Below are 18,520 nucleotides of genomic sequence, written 5' to 3' on the forward strand. Positions count from 1 at the left end.
AACATCTTCCCAACCACTGAGGTCAGGCTAACTGGTCTATAATTCCCTTTCTTCTGCCTTCATTTTTTCTTAAAGAGTGGAGTGACATTTGCAATTTTCCAGTCCTCTGGCATGGATCATCTGGTCCAATGATTCTTGAAAGATCATTTCTAATACCACCACAATCTCCAACTCTACCTCTTTCAGAACCCTAGGGTTCTGTACTTGTGTGACTTATGTACCTTTAGCTCTCTCAGATTTTTTTCTCTTGCAACAGTAACTGCACCCACTTCTCTTCCTTCACACACTACAACATCAGGCACACTGCTAGTGTCTTCCACAGTGAAGACTGATGCAAAATACTCATTTAGTTCATCAGCCATTCCTTGTCCCCGTTATTATTTCTCCTGCCTCATTTTCTAGTGGTCCTATATCCACTCTCATTTCTCCTTTATTTTTAACATACTTGAAAAAACTTTTACTATCCACTTTGATATTATTTGCTAGTTTGCATTCATATTTAATCTTTTCTCCTCTAATGATATTTTTTAGTTGCTGTCTGTAGGTTTTTGAAAACTTCCCAATCTTCTATATTCCCACTAATTTTTGCTTTGCTGTATGCCCTTTATTTTGCTTTTACAATAGCTTTGACATCCCTTGTCAGCCATGGTTGTACTATTTTACCATTTGAGTATTTCTTCATTTTTGGAATACACATGTCCTGCACTTTTTGCATTTTTCCCAGAAACACACACATCCTGCTGACGTCCCTGCCAGCAGCTCCTTCCAATTTACTTTGGCCAACTCCTCTCTCACACCACTGTACTTTCCCTTACTCCACTGAAATACTGCTACATCAGACTTTACTTACTCCCTATCAAATTTCAAGTTGTACTCAATCATATTGTGATCACTGGTTCCTAAGGGTTCTTTTACCTCGGGCCTCCAGTTCATTACATAACACCCAATCCAGTATAGCTGATCCTCTAGTAGACTCAATGACAAACTGCTCTAAAAAGCCATCTGTTAGGCATTCAGCAAACTCACTCTCTTGAGATCCATTACCAACCTAATTTTCCAATAGATCTGCATGTTAAAATCTCCCATAACTACTATAACATTGCCCTTTCAACACGCTCTTTCTACTTCCTGTTGTAATATGTGGTCCGCCTCCCAGCCACTGTTGGGAGTCCTGTATATAATTGCCATCAATGTCCTTTTACCCTTGCAGTTTCTTAACTCAACCCACAAGAATTCAATATCATCTGATCCTATGTCACATCTTTCTACTGATTTGATGCCATTCTTTACCAGTAGAGTCACACCACCCCTTCTGCCTACCTTCCTATCCCTCCGATATAACATGTAACCTTGAACATTCAGTTCCCAACTACAACCATCCTTCAGCCACAATTCACGGATGGCTACAACAAAGTGTTGGCCAATTCTGCTAAACTACATTTCTCCCCAAAGTCTGTTAACTTTCCTGGGGCGAATACGATGAAACAGTAATAGCAGAGATATGAAATATGCCAAGTGAGAAACTCAACTGAGAGCAAGTCTGATTATAGCAGAGTGAAAGTAAAGATGAAAAAGAAAATACCCTTTCTGGTGTAACATGTCTTGGAATACAAATTATTTTCAGATTTTGAAATTGGTTCCTTCTATGTTGTAACTAACAATTTGAGACTGCCATCTTTATACTCAATTTATTGAACCATCTTGTGAACAAAAGGATACTGAAAACAGCACTGAATCTTCATGTTGCGACTTCCATTCATTCTCGTACCCACGCAACACACAATTGTTTCTTGTCTGTTCATCAGCCCACTTCTATCAATGCTCTCACTTTGTCTTTCATAGGTTAGACTTGTATCCTGGGACATACTGCATTCTGATCAATATTCAACAGATCTGCTTCCAGTCTTCTTAGCAACTCAGGCTGCTCATACGTTTCCAAATGGCAACTAATTTCATCTCAATAATATAACTTGAGCTGTGTGAATTGCACTATTTCCTCTCTTTGCACATCTTGTTTCAGTATTTCATGTTCTCACATGAATTGTTGATGAGATTAAGAGTAAAAGTGATAAAAAGAACCTTCTGGAAAGGTGGCGTTCTCTGGGTCCAACCAATGGTGTAATTGTTTGTCATTTACGTCTTTCTTACGATTGCAAGACGCTGCTGGATATCAAGAATGCCAAATACTGGAGGTCTTCCCCACTAGTGAGTTGCTGGGTAGTGGTGGAGCTCAGCATGGGCTTGTTGTATACTGTGTCGTCTCCTGCTGCAGCCACGCAGGGAAGAAGGCGTTGTAGGCAGTGCATGGAGCTGGCGCTCGGTCCAACAGAAGGTGCAAGAGACTGTCTTTAACATTTTATTTGTAATCACAAGACCCTGTTGGACATTGGTAATGTTGTATACTGCAAGTTCAGTTCATTGGTTCATTGTTGAGACCAAAGGCGGGGGAGCTGCATGCCTGCCGAGGGGTTTCGGCCCTAAGCGTCGAATGTGCTTCTTTCCATAGATGCTGCCTGGCCTGCTGAGTTCCTCCAGAATTTTGTGTGTGTTAGCTGCATGGCCTTGGTCATTGTGTGGGCCAGCCCCTCACGCTGGAATCTCACCCACTGCAGCTGCCCAGAGGAGGAGACACCAGAGGCGGTGTGGGAGAGAGTAGAGGCGTGGTGGGCACGCTGGAGTCCATACTGGGTTAGGGGCAGCCTGCCTCCCCTTCCATTGGTGCTGCTCTATAGTGTTTACTTGGGAGAAGGGAAGCTGGATTTGCGTTTGTCTGCAGCTACAATAGTACTTCATGAGGAACTGCTGTGTGCTTGTTCTTACAGAAACGTGGCTCCAGGACAACATCCCATGCACCGTCAATCTGTAGGCCATGACACTCAAGGAAGTGGTATATATATATATCTATCTACCTATCTACTTATTTAATTATTTATTTGTTTAGGTGACTGTATGTTTTTCTGCGATAAATATAAAACATAGAAATATAGAAAGCCTACAGCACAATACAAGCTCTTTGGCCCACAATGCTGTACTGAACATGTACTTACTTTAGAAATTACCTCGGGTTACCCATAGCCCTCTATTTTTCTAAGCTCCATGTACCTATCCAGGAGTCTCTTAAAAGACCCTATTGTATCAACCTCCACCACTGTTACCGGCAGCCCATTCCACGCACTCACCACTCTCTGCGTAAAAAAAACTTACCCTTGACATCTCATCTGTACCTACTTCGAAGCACCTTAAAACTGTGCCCTCTTATGTTAGCCGTTTCAGCTTGGGAAAAAGCCTCTGACTATCCACATGATCAATGCCTCTCATCATCTTATACACCTCTATCAGGTCACCTCTCATCCTCCGCCGCTCCAAGGAGAAAAGGCTGAGTTCACTCAACCATACGTCACCCTCATCCACAGGAAACGTTTCTTGATCAGTGTGGTAATTCCATTTTGCACCCCAGACAATTTGATAAATTAAAGCACACTAGTAACTGTACAAATTTTTTTTTAAAGTTCTAAAATACAGAAACTGTTAAATAAAGCAGTCTAATGATATTCATCAGGTGAAGCAGCAACTGTTGAAAGAGAAACAATGTCAACTTTTCAGTTTTACCAAATGTTGACAACAATTTTTTAATCTAAAGTGAGAGCTTTTCCAGCAATTTCTGTTCCTCAGATTTCAAGTATCTGCAGTTTGGTTTGCATATTCCAAACTAAGGCCGATCTCTGCTGTGTGATTTGCCTTAAGGAAAACTACACAAGTGAAGTCTTATTTGTCATTGGATACGTGGCAAGTAAAAAAGCAGCACAACGATGTCAAACATGTCATCCAAGGCCATGCATTTATTTCAAGGGGAACAGAACATAAAAGCTGGGGATAATGCTGAACCTTTATAAGACACTAGTCAGGCTGCACTTGGAGTACTGTCAACAGTTTTGGGCTCCATATCTCAGAAAGAATGTGTTGTCATCAGAGAGAGTCCGGGGGAGGTTCACGAGAATTATTCCAGGAGTGAAGGGGTTAACATATGAGGAGCATTTGACAGCTTTGGGCCTGTACTCATTGCATATTAGAAGAATATGGGGGAATCTCATTGAAACTTACCGAAGGTTGAAAGGCCTAGATAGGGTGGATGCGGAGAGGATGTTTCCTATGGTGGGGGCATCTAGAACTAGAGGGCACAGCCTCAAAATTGAGGGGTGACTCTTTAAAACAGAGGTAAGGACAGGGCCAGATTAACCTAATAGCAAAGGTAGCACATGCTACGAGCCCCGCATTTTCGAGGACCCGCACTAAATGCTTGCAAGCTGCAGTCTGGTGAAATCGGCATCTCTCACCGTATTCTCACAACGATCTGGCAACGCTGTTGTTTTCATGTCGGGGGAGCTGCACGCTGCGTAGAATGTGTGCGCAGGCATGTGTTGGCTCCCTGCTGTGTCGTGGTGACCTTTGTGCTATCTCCCACGCTCCCAAGCCACTGCAGCGTGCGCTGTTACGCGGCTGGAGGATGTGCCGTCGCAGTGAGCCTGCGACAATGTGCAACTCAACAGTTTTTTGTGACCCAGTTCAAGATTCCTCATTGTTTTCCTGATTTTAGGTAGTCCGATCCAGCTCAGGAACATACAATTTCGGATTAGACTGTGAGTTTCGTGTCACTAAACGTGTCGGTTCTCACCTCGTGAAAGAAATGGAGACTGAACAAAAGTATTGGCGCTCACTTCTAGAGCAAATAATTGAAGCTGTAAAGTTTTTAGCGGAACGAGGCTTTTCATTCCATGGTAGTGATGAAACCGTTGGTTCTCCTCATAATGGAAATTACTTGGGGTTGTTAGAATTACTGGCCAGGTTTGACCCTTTTCTGGCAGAGCATATAAATGCTCATGCAGACTAAGGAAGGGGACATAAATCATACCTATCTAAAACAACATGCGAGGAATTCATCAATCTGATTGGATCCAGCGTACTGTATCACATTATCGGTGGTGAAGAAATATATTTCATTGGATTCTACTCCAGATGTATCTAAAGTGGACCAGCTGACTTTGACTGTGCTATGTTTCACCATTGGACCAGTTGAAAGATTTGTGAAGTTTTTGGTTATGGAAGGTCATAGTGCTGAACAGCTCGCTCAAAGTTTACTTGACTTTTTAAAGGAAAATGACATTGATATAAAAGACTGCCGTGGTCAAAGTTATGACAATGCCAGCAACATGAGTGGCAAGTATAGTGGCTTACAAGCACGAATTAAAGAGCTGAATGAGTTTGCGGATTACATTCCATGTTTTGCACATTCACTAAATTTGGTTGGAAAATGTGCTGCTGAATGTTGTCAAGAAGCATTAATTTTCTTTCAATTTGTAGAAAGCCTGTACACATTTTTTTCTGCTTTTACTTATCAGTGGGATCTCCTTTCTGCTGCATTATCTGGTGGTGGTGCTCATTTGCCCATTGTGGAAAGAGTGTCAGATACCAGGTTGTCAGCTCGTGCAGATGCAACAAAAGCACTTTTACACAGTTTTTCTGCAATAAAACAAGTCCTGGATGACATTTCAAATAACAGTGATCAGAAGGCAGAGTGTCGACAACAGGCTCGTGGACTACTTTCAACCATGATGAAGTTGGAAACAGGAATAATGGTCACATTGTGGGATCAAGTATTACAGCGTTTTCAAATGACCAGTGCTTCTTTGCAATCTTCTGGCCAAGACTTGAACACAGCTTGTGCACTCTGTGAATCCTTGCATGAATATACTCAAGCTATGCGGTCTACTTTTTCAGACATAGAGCAAAAAGCCAAGGATCTGACTAAGTGTGAAGATTATCAACAGCAAACTCGAAGAAACACAAGCAAAATCGTGCGTATGATGATTTCAGTGGTTCCAGCACTCTTGATCCACTTGTTGAATCTCAAATGCCTTCTCAGAAGTTTAAAAGCCGACCATTTCTTGCCATTGTTGACAGATTGCTATCTGCCCTGTCAAAAAGGCAGAAAGCTTATCTAAAGGTGAATGATGTTTTTGGATTCTTTCATCAGTTACAGTTGTTTACACTTGAAAAGATCAGTTTGCTGAATTGGTGAAAACTGATCTTGCTTCTCATATTGGCGCCAAACAAGACTTGTAGAGTTACAGTTGTACCGTTTGATAACTGACAATTCTTTGGAGTCATGTTTTCCAAATGTAGAAAATGCCTTGCGCATCTATTTGTCACTCATGGTTACCAACTGCAGTGGAGAATGCTCATTTTCAAAACTGAAAAGGATTAAAAATGAACTAAGGAGCACCATGGGTCAAAACAGATTGAACAATCTCACTCTAAAGAGCATTGAACATGAACTTCTGCATGAAATAGACATTTCCAGCATCATCAACAAATTTGCTCATGCTAAATCTAGAAAATGTAACTTTTAAATAGTAGTTTTGTTACTTTTGACATTTGAAATTGATACCTACATGTAAGTAATACTATTACTGAAGTGTCAGACATTTGTCGTGTTATCGGGCTGTATACCAAATGAAAAAATTGAATTACTTTACTATGCAAGTAAATAATTTATGTTTTAATACTTATGTGCATTTTTTAAATTTAGGGCCCCTTTATAACATATGCTACAGGCCCCACACTAGCTTAATCTGGCCCTGGGTAAGGAGGAATTTTTTTAGCCAGAGTATATTGAGTCTGTGGAATGCTCTGTCACAGACTACAGTGGAGGCCAAGTCCATGTGTATATTTAAGGTGGAAGTTGATCATTTCCTGCTTGGTCGGGGCATCAAAGGATATGGCGAGAAGGCAGGAGTTTGGGGTTGAGTAGGATTCGGGATCAGCCATGATGAAATGACAGAGCAGACTCGATGGGCTGAATGGCCTAATTCTACTCCTATGCCTTATGGTCTTATGAGAAAATCTGCAGATGCTGGAAATTCAAGGCAACACACACAAGATACTGGAGGACCTCAGCAAGCCAGAGAGCATCTATGGAAAAGAGTAAACAGTCGACGTTTCAAGCTGAGACTCTTCATCAGGACTCAATGTATTTAAATACAGTCGGCCCTCCTTATCTGCGGGGGATTGGTTCCGGGACCCCCCGTGGATACCAAAATTTGCGGATGCTCAAGTCCATTATTTAACCTGTCTCAGTGCAGTGGACATTAGGACCTGGCGGTGTAGCTCTGAATCCACAGTGTTTCTGTTCATGAAAATAATTACGATCGCGATTGAAAATAAGGTGGAAGTAATAAAGCAATCGGAAAGAGGTGAAATGCCTTCGGTCATTGGAAAAGCGTTAGGCTACAGTCGGTCAGCGATTGGAACAATTTTAATGGAGTATGTGAAAAGTCCTGCCCCGATGAAAACTACAATTATTACTAAGCAACGCAGTAGTTAAATTATTGAAATATGTATGTTTCTTAAGCGTTTTATATGCATAGAAAGGTAAAATACATACTATATACTAAGAAAAAGTTTGACTAACTGATGCTAAATAATACCGGATGTACCTGTTCCGACTTCAAATCCGACTTAAAGACGGACTCAAGAATGGAACGCATTCATAACCTGGGGACTGCCTGTACTTTTAAGTCATTTCTAGATTACTTATAATACCTAATACAATGTAAATGCTATATAAATAGTTGTTATACTGTATTGTTTAGGGAATAATGACAAGAAAAAATAGTCTGTACATGCTCAAGCAACGAGTGCCGGAGAGAGAACTTCCAGGTTTTCCAGATCCGTGGTTGGTTGACTCCGCGCATATGGAATCCGCGGATAAGGAAGGCCAAATGTACACAACAATGCATTTAATATCTATAAACCAGAGTTACTTCAGCAAGGCAGAATATAGAATATAAAACAGTGCTACATAGTACAGGCCCTTTGGCTCACAATGTTGTCCCGACCTTTTAATCTACTCCACGATCAATTTGACACCTCCCTTCTATAAAACTCAAACACTCCTATTTATTTTCATCCATGTGTATAGCTAAGAGGCTCTTAAACATCCCAACTGTATCTGCCTCAAACTCCACCCCCAGCAGTGCATTCCAAGTGCTCACCACTCTGTGTAAAAAAAACCTCTGATATCTCCCGTCAGCTTAAAAGGAAGTACTCTAGTATTAGCCATTCTGCTTTGGGAAAAAGGAGCTGGCTATCCACTGTGTCTATTCCTCTTTTAATCACATACACCTTCAAGAGTCACCTTTCATCCTCCTGCAATCAAAAGAAAAAAGCCCTAGGCCAGATCAACTCTCACAGGAGGTAGAGGTAGACGAATCAAAGTCAAGGATAAAGCTTTCTAAATGACAAAGAGGATGGTGAAAGTGGCAAAATAATAAAAGTGAATTTACAAGGTGCAGAGCAGGGGGACATGCCTGGTGTGGGCTGGAGGACACTCCCAGCCTGATCTACATGGCATTTCACAGTACCCACATTCTTCTGACTACGTTCTGTGGCCTATCACTGTGCCTGAGCTCTCTCTATTTCAGTAATGCTACTGAATGTTACTGAGCTTTCTGCCTATGGATTTTGGACTATGGACTATGGAAGAAGGCCCACCAGCGCCTTTAATTCCTGAGAGGGCTGAAGAAATTTGGTCCGTCCCCTAAAACCCTCACTAATTTTTATAGGTGCACCGTAGAAAGCATTCTTCTAGGGTGCATCACAACCTGGTATGGAAGCTGTCCTGTCCAAGACCGGAAGAAGCTGCAGAAGATCGTGAACATAGCCCAGCACATCACACAAACCAATCTTCCATCCTTGGACTCACTTTACACCGCACGCTGTCGGAGCAGTGCTGCCAGGATAATCAAGGACATGACTCACCCAGCCAACACACTTTTTGTCCCTCTTCCTTCCGGGAGAAGGTTCAGGAGCTTGAAGACTTGTACGGCAAGATTTGGAAACAGCTTCTTTCCAACTGTGATAAGACTGCTGAACGGATCCTGACCTGGATTTGGGCTGTACCATCCAAATATCCAGACCTGACTTGCACTACCTTACTTTCCCTTTTTCTATTTTCTAATTAAGATTTATAATTTAAATTTTTTTTATTATATTTACTTCGATTTGTACTTCAGAGAGTGCGAAGCGCAGAATCAAATATCGCTGTGATGATTGTATGCTCTAGTATCAATTGTTTGGTGACAATAAAGAAAAGGACGTGGAACCACGAGAAACAGGTAACATTTATTGCAGAAATGACGAACAAGGAGGAAGAAATAAATTAAACTAAAAGACATAAACCAAAAAAAAAGTTTAAAAGAACAGAGAATAATAACTTTTCCATGACTTTCCACAAGAGATTTTGTACCTGTCCACTGAATTTTTGATGGAAAAAGCAGAGAAAGTTTCAGAAGATGAAACAACACCAAAGGTTTCAAGTGTTTCTCAGGGGCCTCTCTTATTTTTCATTCAAAGTTTTTCATCCATGTACAGTAATTAGGAGAAACCATAATGGTGCGTCACACATGGAATCAGCATTAAGTTCAGTTAATGTCAGACTTAAATACTGAGCTGAGGTGTCAGTGAGCAGTGTCCAAAAGCAGGGGAAGACGACTCTCCGAAAGGTAAACATTACCTGAATCTCCAGGGTCACCAGGTTTTCCCTTTGCACCAGGAAGTGACTTTATAAGAATAGATTCGCCCGTGTCTCCTGTTGAAAGATGCATTTGACAGTTTATTGTTAGGGGAAGTTTATTGTAAAACTGACAATTATAACACAGGAGATAAATAATTCTTCTTTCATCACTCTTTATAAGAAAAGTGCTCTTCTGTCCCTATTTTCAAACTTGTTAAACTTTATATCTAGCAACACACACAAAATGCTGGTGGAACACAGCAGGCCAGGCAGCATCTATAAGGAGACGAAGGGTCTATCAGGATGAAGGGTCTCGGCCCAAAACTTCGACAGTGCTTCTCCTTATAGATGCTGCCTGGCCTGCTGCGTTCCACCAGCATTTTGTGTGTGTTGCTTGAATTTCCAGCATCTGCAGATTTCCTCGTGTAAGCTTTATATCTTCCTTCCCATTATTGTTATCTGCTACTTATTACTTCAGATGAAAATTTTAAGCTCAGTAGATGTAATAATGGCAACACTTTGGAGAACATACAACAGGATGGCACATTATGTGTCCTTTGGCCCATGATGTTTTTCCAGCCTTTTAACCTTTTCCGTGATAAATCTAACCACTTCCAATTACACAGCCCATAACCCTCCATTTTTATTACATCCACATGCCCAGAGTCTTTTATATTCCTATTATATCAGATTGTATCAGCACCCATGGCAGTGTGTTCCAGATGCTTAACACTCTTTGTGTGAAAAAATAATATCTCTAATATCTTCTCAGACTTTCCTCCTCTCACCTTAAACAGATGTCCTCTGGTATTGGGAAAAATGGTGTTGGCTGTCCACTCTATCTATGTATCCTACAATCTTACACAGCACTATCAAGTCATCTCTCACCCATCTTCACTCCAAGGTTTTTCATTCATTCTGTTTGTTGTTTCAATAATAATTTAATAATACTTGAGTTATCTTGTTTGATATTGTTTGATTAAGCATTCTTGTTTGTTTAAATAATGCATTGCAGGTTATATGTAAAAATGCACTATTTGCATACGTCATCATGTTATCACGTGATAAGTACTCGCCTCGCTTAAAGTAAACTCAAAGTTAGATTCACAGTTTGGACTCCCATGTATTCCTTTGAATTAGTTCAACGCTTTTAAGTTAAAAGACATAACACTATTGTGCTTCTTTGCATCTACTATGAATGACCACAAGAAACTGACTCTCAGTGTAGTATATGGTGACGTATATGTACTTAGATAATAAATTTACTTTAAACTTGAATGAGAAAAGCCTAATTCACTCAACCTTTCTTCACAAGACATGTTCTCTAATCCAGAGAAATTAGAGAAATCTCCTCTGCACCCTGTCTAAAGCTTGTACAGTCTTTCCGTAATGTGATGACCAGCAATGAAGACAATACGAAGTGTGGCCTAACCAGAGTTTTATAGAGCGGTAGCATTATATCACAGCTCGCGGTCAATCCTCCTACTAATGAGAGCCAGTATAAGATACACCTTATTACCCACCAGATCAATTTACACTGCAACTTTGAGGGATCTACAGACCTCAAAGTACATTTATTATCCAAGTTTGTATACAATATACAGTAAGAACAGCCTTGACATTTATACAGGCAGCCACACAAAAAAAAAGAAACCCAATAAATCCATTACAAAAGAACACTTTCACACACCCAATGTGCAAAAAAAAAGAGCAATTCAATAAAAAGTAAGCAAATAACGATCAGAACTGAAGTTCACAAAAATGTGTTCACAGCCATGAAGCCAGTCACAGCTGACCCAGGAACCCGCTAGTTGCAGGCCACAGCCTCACTTCAGCACAGCAACGAGTAAACCTCTCCGAGCAGCGAGCTGAACACCAGCCCGCTCCTCACCTCCAACTCTGGCATCCTGACCTTTTCAGTCCGGCCCAGAGCTTAAGTCGGCCAAACAACGGGTCATTCCCTGCTCTTGGACCCGAGCCCTGCTGCTTTGTTATGCTCTCGGGCCCAGCTCCCACTACCTCGATTCGGCCCGTACCCAGCCTTTTCAATCCGGCCTGGAGCTCAGATCAGTCAAACATCAGCTCATTCCTCGCTCTCTGGCCCGGGGCACCGCTGCCTTGATTTGACCCACACACGCCATGCCTCAACCGTCCTGCACCTTCGAAACTTTCACACCGCAATAATGCCAGGTTGTACAGACAGTTCAAAGCTCAGTTCCGAAAGGAAAGTTACAGGCTGTTGACTGTGGTGATCAATGTCCAGAAAAAGCGTGATTAATAAAGTAGTTAGTAGATTTGTTTGCTGCCTGTAAGCCATCACTGTGTTTCACCAATGCCATCGTAAACTGGAAACATGGCTCCTTTGTACCTCCACACTGCTGAGAAAACTGCCATTAACCTCGTTTTCTGCCTTCAGGCTCAATCTTCCAAAGTCTACCACTTCTCAGCCCAGCTCTGTATCCTGTCTATATCCCACTGTAACCGCTGTCAATCCTCTACACTATCCAGAACATCACCAACCTTTGTGTCATCTGCAAACTTATAATCCACCCAGCTACTTCCTCATCTAAATCATTTATAAAATCAAAATATATAGGGATCCCACTTGGAACACCATTTGTCACCAACTTCCAGGTAAGATCCATCCAGCATCCTCTCTGACTTTCTACCAACAGGCAGGAGACTCTGATGCATAAAAACAAGAACAGTCAAGATGGGAAACAGTTTCTTCCCTCAGGCCATTAGGTTTCTGGACTCCCTGCCACATCACATTCCGATTGTCACTGGTTAATCTGATCTGTACCTTACAATATTTAATTTATGCACTTTAGTTTATTTATATATGTGTAATCCATTTGGAGATTTCATCCTTACTTTCATAACTGATTGTGTGTTATGTGTACTACAGTGCTTTACAAACTGGTTCAAAGAACCAGTGTCTTGTTTGATGGTATACACATACATAGTTAAATGACAATAAACTTGTCTTGACTTGACCTGTATATGCTCCATCAACTGCCACCCTCTGCGTTCTGTGAGCAAGTCAATTTCAGATCCACACAGCTGGGTTTCCACAGCACACGTGCCTTGCAATTTTCTGGATGAGCCTACGACAGGGAGCTTTATCAAATGGCTAACTAAAGTGAATATATATCACTTCCATCACTCTACCTCCATCGATTTGTTTTGTTGCCTCCTCAGTTAGTGGATTAGTGATATTTATTTAATCTATTTTACTTAGAGATACAGTGTGGAAGAGGCCCTCCTGGCTCTTCGAGCCACACCGCCCAGCAACCCCCTGATAACTGTAACCTAATCACAGGACAACTTACAACGACCAATTAACCTACCTGCTACATCTTTGGACTGTGGAAGGAAACTGGAGGACCCAGAGAAAGCCCATGCATTGTACGGGGAAGACGCACAGAGACTCCTTACAGACGAGTTCCGATACCCCTATCTGTTATAGCATCTCATTGACCACCATGGTCAAGCAGCAGTTTTACACGTAGCTCATTTGGGGCATATCTCCAAAAGTGTAGGAAGATGAGAAAATAGGAGAAGGCGTAGGCCCCTTAGACCCACTTCTCCATTCAATAGGATCATGGCTGATCTACCCAGGCCTCAATTCCTTCACTGCCAGATTCTCATTACCCAATTCCTGAAATTAATCTTTATCTTTCAGAAATGAATCTACCTCCAATTTAAAACATTTAATCATTGAGCCTCCACAACCTTCAAGGCTGAATTTCTGACATTCACTACCTCTGTGAGGAGAAATATCTATGTACTTTCTTTTAAATGACTAGTCCCTTATCTTGAAATTACATCCCCTTGTTCAAGACCCTCCCACTAGTAAAAATATCTCAACTTAGGATCATGCCCTTTGGGATCCTAGGTGTCTCATTAAGTAACCCATCATTCTTCTAAACACCAAATAAAATGAATTTATGAATACCTACTCTCCAGAGACTTGAATCTTTAAGATCCCAGATCATGCTCACTTGGAGCTACAGACGCCAAGTAACTCAAACTTGCAGCTTCCATTCAGTGAATGTTAGCTACATGGGTTGAGAGTACAATTCATTGTGTACAGGAGCGAGATACCAGTTGGTTGAGTGGTGTTGCAGCAACAATCTTGTGCTCAACATCAGTTAGACCAAAGAGATGATTGTGAACTTCAGAAAGGGTAAGATGAGGAAACGTAAACCAATCCACATAAAGCGATCAGAAATGGAGAGTGCGATCAATTTCAAATTCCTGGCTGTCAATACCTCTGAGAGCCTAACCTGGACACAACATATTAAATCAGCTATAAAGAGGCAAGACAGCAGCTATATTTCATCAGGAGTTTGAGATTTCATTTGTCAGCTGGAACACTCGAAAACTTCTACAAATGTACTGCAGAAAGCGCTCTGACTGGCTGCTCCACCATTTGGTATGGAGGGACTACTGCAGAGGATCGAAGTAAGATGCAGAAACTTGTAAAATTAGTCAGCTCCATCATGGACTCTAGCTTCCAGAGCATCCAAAATACCTTCGAGGACTGGTGCTTTAGGAAGGCGGCATCCATCATTAGGGATCCCCACCACCCAGGACATGCCCTCTTCTCAGTGTTACAGTCGGGAAGAAGGTACAGGAGCCTGAAGGCACACACTCAGCAATTCAGGAACAGCTCCTTCTCCTCTCTTATCGGATTTCTAAACGGATATTGAACCCGTGAACACTAGCTCACTACTTTTTTATTAGTTATGTTGCATTACTTATTTTAACTTAATTATGTTTAATAGACATACAGTATATATACTTAATGTAATTCAGTTTTTATCCCATCTGTTTATCATGTATTTCACTGTACTGCTGTGGCTATGTTAACAAATTTCATGATATATGCCGGAGATATTAAAGCTGATTCTGATAGCCTTAACAGGAACCAACACAATCACTGAAATATTTTGGGGAACTAATGATGCACACTTACCTTTTGCTCCTTTACAACCAGGAGTCCCTGGTAATCCAGGTATTCCACATCCTCCATTATCACCCTAAATGCAAAAAAACCACAGTGTGAGATCATCTCAAGTCTATTAGAATGCATTGGTTTGATGCTATAGCAAAAAATATCTGATGAAACAGTTCTATTGAATCAAAGACTTACTTTCTCACCCTTCATTCCAGGAAATCCCATGATACCAATTTCACCTTTTTCTCCCATTAAGCCCTGACGTCCAGCTGGACCCGTTGGTCCAAGAATTCCAGGCATGCCTTTCTTGGGGCCTGGTAAGCCAGGCCTACCAGGGATTCCAGGGGTTCCTGGAATTCCAGGAAATCCCTTATCTCCTGAAAAAGATATCATGATGAAGACACATCATTACACAGTTATTACTGTGTAATAACAGTACACAGTACTGCAGCAAAGTTTTAACAGAGGAGAGATTCAATCTCACAATATGGCAGCAGTTCTGTTCAGAAGAGCTGGCTAGCAATAGTCCACACTCCAGTGCTGACTTGCCAACCTGACCACTGCAGTTTAGAGCTACTTAACATCTGACCTCCCCGAATTTGGTCCTACTGCAAATCATACTGAGCTGAGATAAGCACCTTTTAATTGGTTACTCTACTGAGTGCAGGTTAATGTACAGTGCAAGGCTGGGTTGAAGTTCCAATGCTGAACTCCATTTCCACGATTTAATTCCAAGATGGAATTTCAGAAAATAAAAAGGACAATGTGAACATGCCACTCTATTGTGCCTCACGTGTTGTCAAGGATGAATTTGTACCACAATCCACTTTCAAACTAATGTTGAAAGTGATAAAAGTAAGAGTGTGATTAGCATGAGAAGGATTTTGTGTCCCTTGAATCATTAAACAGTGGCGTTCCTACATTTCCTGAAAGGTCGATTGTACCTCATTTTATAACCATGTTTGCTCACAGGCCGTGGAGTTAAATCTCAGACAGGGTCCTGAAGGTATGGTGGTATTTCTTACAAGATCCTAGGCCAGATGTCTGTACTTGCTAGGAACATTGCCATGTCCTGCATAGTACCGTTGTCCAGAGTATGTGCAGATTCAGACCCAGACCCAAACAGCCAAGGCTAAGCTTGACTATATGATTTTGTTGAATTCCGTGTCGTTCATGAGTTGGAGGAATCAGTTCCACCATTTACCCCATCGCTACCTGAATAGTCCTCTCACCACAGGCTAGAAAAGTTATAAAGTTGCAGTCTCTCCTCACCTCTTGGCCCTGTAAATCCAGGTTCACCGGAGAGGCCTGGTAATCCACAGTCACCTTTTACGTAAATGATAATTGGCGTTGACATATCTCCTGGCTCCCCAATTTCTCCTGAAACAAAACCATCGTTTCTTTCCTATTAGTATTATTTAAAATATTCCAGTAATGTTAGTATTCAGATAACATCTTTCAAAATCTCAGCACAGGACAAAGCACTGAATGAATTTCCATTCTTGCACTAGATATTCTCTTGGGGTGCTGTGGTTAGTGTTGATCCCGAACAGCAGATTCAATATCTAACTGTTTATGAGGGTAAAGGACTCCGCTGTAATCTGAGATAGATATTCTGTCTTTAGGTACTCATCTATCTTTTTAAACGTGGTTTGAATAAGTTGGAGTGTGATAAGATTTGTTGAACTCAGGCAGCGAGTAAATAAACTCAACAAGGGTTTACTCATTTCACTCAAAACTCACAACTTGCCTACATGTAATGTCACACACTAATAAGCAAATTACTCACTCATAGTGCTTCAATTTAGAAATACAACAAGCCATACAGTACAGAAATCAGCCCTTCAGTCCAACTTGTCTATGCAGACAACTTGAGTTTCGGGGCAAGACCCTTCATTAGAACGAAAAAGGTAGATGCCAGAATAAAAAGTTGGGAGAGGAGTTGGGGAAGGAGGACAAGCTGGAAGGTGATAGGTAAAGCTAGGTGGGGAAGGGAGGATGAAGTAAGAAGCTGGGAGGTGATAGGTGGAAAAGACTGTGCCTGCTTGAACCAGTCCCATTTGCCCGAGATTGGCCCATATCCCTCTGAACCTTTCCTATACACAAAAACCTTCTGGGTCTGGTAAAAATCTGCTCCAGCAGCTTTCTGCCAAGGTGTATGTTTAAATCAGATTTTATCATCCTCTCTTTATAGAAAGTGGTGCCAGTCTACAACAAAGTTATTGGTGAAGCATACCTGACTAGGGTTTTCCAGGAGAAAAACTGTGGGTGTCTCTCATTTACCATAATAAGCTAACAAATTGCTCACTGCTTTTCATTTCAATGAACTATGAAGATATGAAAATTATATGTTCTATCATAAACTTATTTTCTTTACAGAAAGCAGGGGCAGTGTGCCCTAACCAAGGTTTGAGCAACACACCATATGCAGAAGGAACTCAGCAGGCCAGGCAGCATAAAAAAAAGAATAAATAGTTGACATTTCATGCCAATACCTTTCCATCAGGACTGGAAAGGAAGGGGGAAGATGACAGAATAAAAAGGTGGGGAGAAGGTGAAGGAGGACAAGATATATAGTGATAGGTCAAGCCAGGTGGATGGCAAAGTGGGGGCGGGGTAAGTAAGAAGCTGGGAGGTAATTGGTGGAAAAGGTAAAAGGCTAGAGAAGAAGGAATCTAATAGGAGAGGAGAGTGAACCTTGGGAGAAAGGGAAGGAAGAGGGGCACCAGGGGGAGGCAAAAGGCAGGTGAGTAGAAGAAGTAAGAGGCCAGAGTGGGAAATAGATGAAGAGGGTAAAAAAAATTACCAGAAGGAGAAATCGATGTTCATGCCATCAGGTTGGAGGCTACCTCGACAGAATGTGAGGTCTTGCTCCTCCACCCTGAGTGTGGCCTCATCGTGGCAGAAGAGGAGGCTATGGTCTGACAACACAGAATGGGATTCAGTATAATTGCCTTACTTTTCAAATCTGTTCTTCGAGAAATAAGCATTGCTTGTAAATTTTGTATTTTTTTGTAAGCTTGCTAATCTGAAGCAAGTCTTTTAATCAATGATGCATCCATCTTCCCTTCAGCCATTCACTTTTCAAACCAACAAGTAACACTCTGGCCACTTTGATCACATTGTTCTAACTGTGTTCTGTCTTGTACAAGGTTGTATATAATCTATGTTTAATTTGGTTTTCCTGTGAATGACACTTATATGATACTCCATGCCTGAACATGTTGCTGCGAGTAAGTTTTACACTGCATAGCTGCACATGACAACAAACATAATTTGGACTTTAGATTCTAAGATCACTTTACTCTTGTACCCACATAGATTTGCAGCTTCTAAACATTAACAGGCCTCTCTATTTCTGCCAAAGTAAACTGCCTCATGCTTGTTGGCATTGAACTTGATGACAAATATTTGCTCATTCTGTAGGTTAAAAAAAGATTAGCTTTATCTGTAGCTGTATGTCGCAACATACCACAAAATGTGTTGTTTGCGTCATATCAAATCAAATCAGTGATTGTGCTGAGCAGTTCACAAGTGTCCCCCTGCTTCTGACGCTAACAAGCATGCCCACAGCTTACTAATCCTAACCATACATCTTCTGAATGTGGGAGGAAACTGGAGCACCTAAGGAAGCTCACGCTATCACATACTTCTTACAGGTAGCAGTGGGAATTGAACCCTGATCCTACAGCTGCCACTGTGAAGCAATTATGCTGACCACTGTGCTATCGTGTTGAATTTGCCTTTTCACTTGTCTACCCCCTCACAAATCTAGAAATCGTGCCTTGGATTTCAGAGTCTGGGCTGTCAAAAGCTATGGCCCACACACTGATCGATGCAGATAAACCAGACCACCACAATGAAGCACACCACCTTCATATTCATTCAAAGAATGCCCTCAAGAACCAAAGTGTGTTTGAAGAATGATCTGAAATAGTAATACATTTCTTTTCAAATGGAGATAGAAAGAGAAATAGCAGAATTTA

At 41.4% G+C, this 18,520-nt stretch overlaps 1 protein-coding gene across 1 annotated transcript in view; it reads right to left on the reverse strand.

Annotated features, from left to right (window-relative positions):
• LOC140724601 (uncharacterized) overlaps positions 1-18,520 on the reverse strand; it is a 284,720-nt gene that overhangs the window by 68,340 nt on the left and 197,860 nt on the right. The window contains exons 33-36 of the mRNA XM_073039025.1: positions 15,807-15,914; positions 14,730-14,911; positions 14,553-14,616; positions 9,572-9,646 (exon numbers count right to left, since the gene is read on the reverse strand). Of these exons, the coding sequence (XP_072895126.1) occupies positions 9,572-9,646; positions 14,553-14,616; positions 14,730-14,911; positions 15,807-15,914 (429 nt within the window). The remainder of the gene's footprint in view (positions 1-9,571; positions 9,647-14,552; positions 14,617-14,729; positions 14,912-15,806; positions 15,915-18,520) is intronic.

The sequence above is a fragment of the Hemitrygon akajei genome, chromosome 3 (assembly GCF_048418815.1).
Source record: "Hemitrygon akajei chromosome 3, sHemAka1.3, whole genome shotgun sequence".
In the NCBI taxonomy this organism is placed as follows: Eukaryota; Metazoa; Chordata; class Chondrichthyes; order Myliobatiformes; family Dasyatidae; genus Hemitrygon; species Hemitrygon akajei.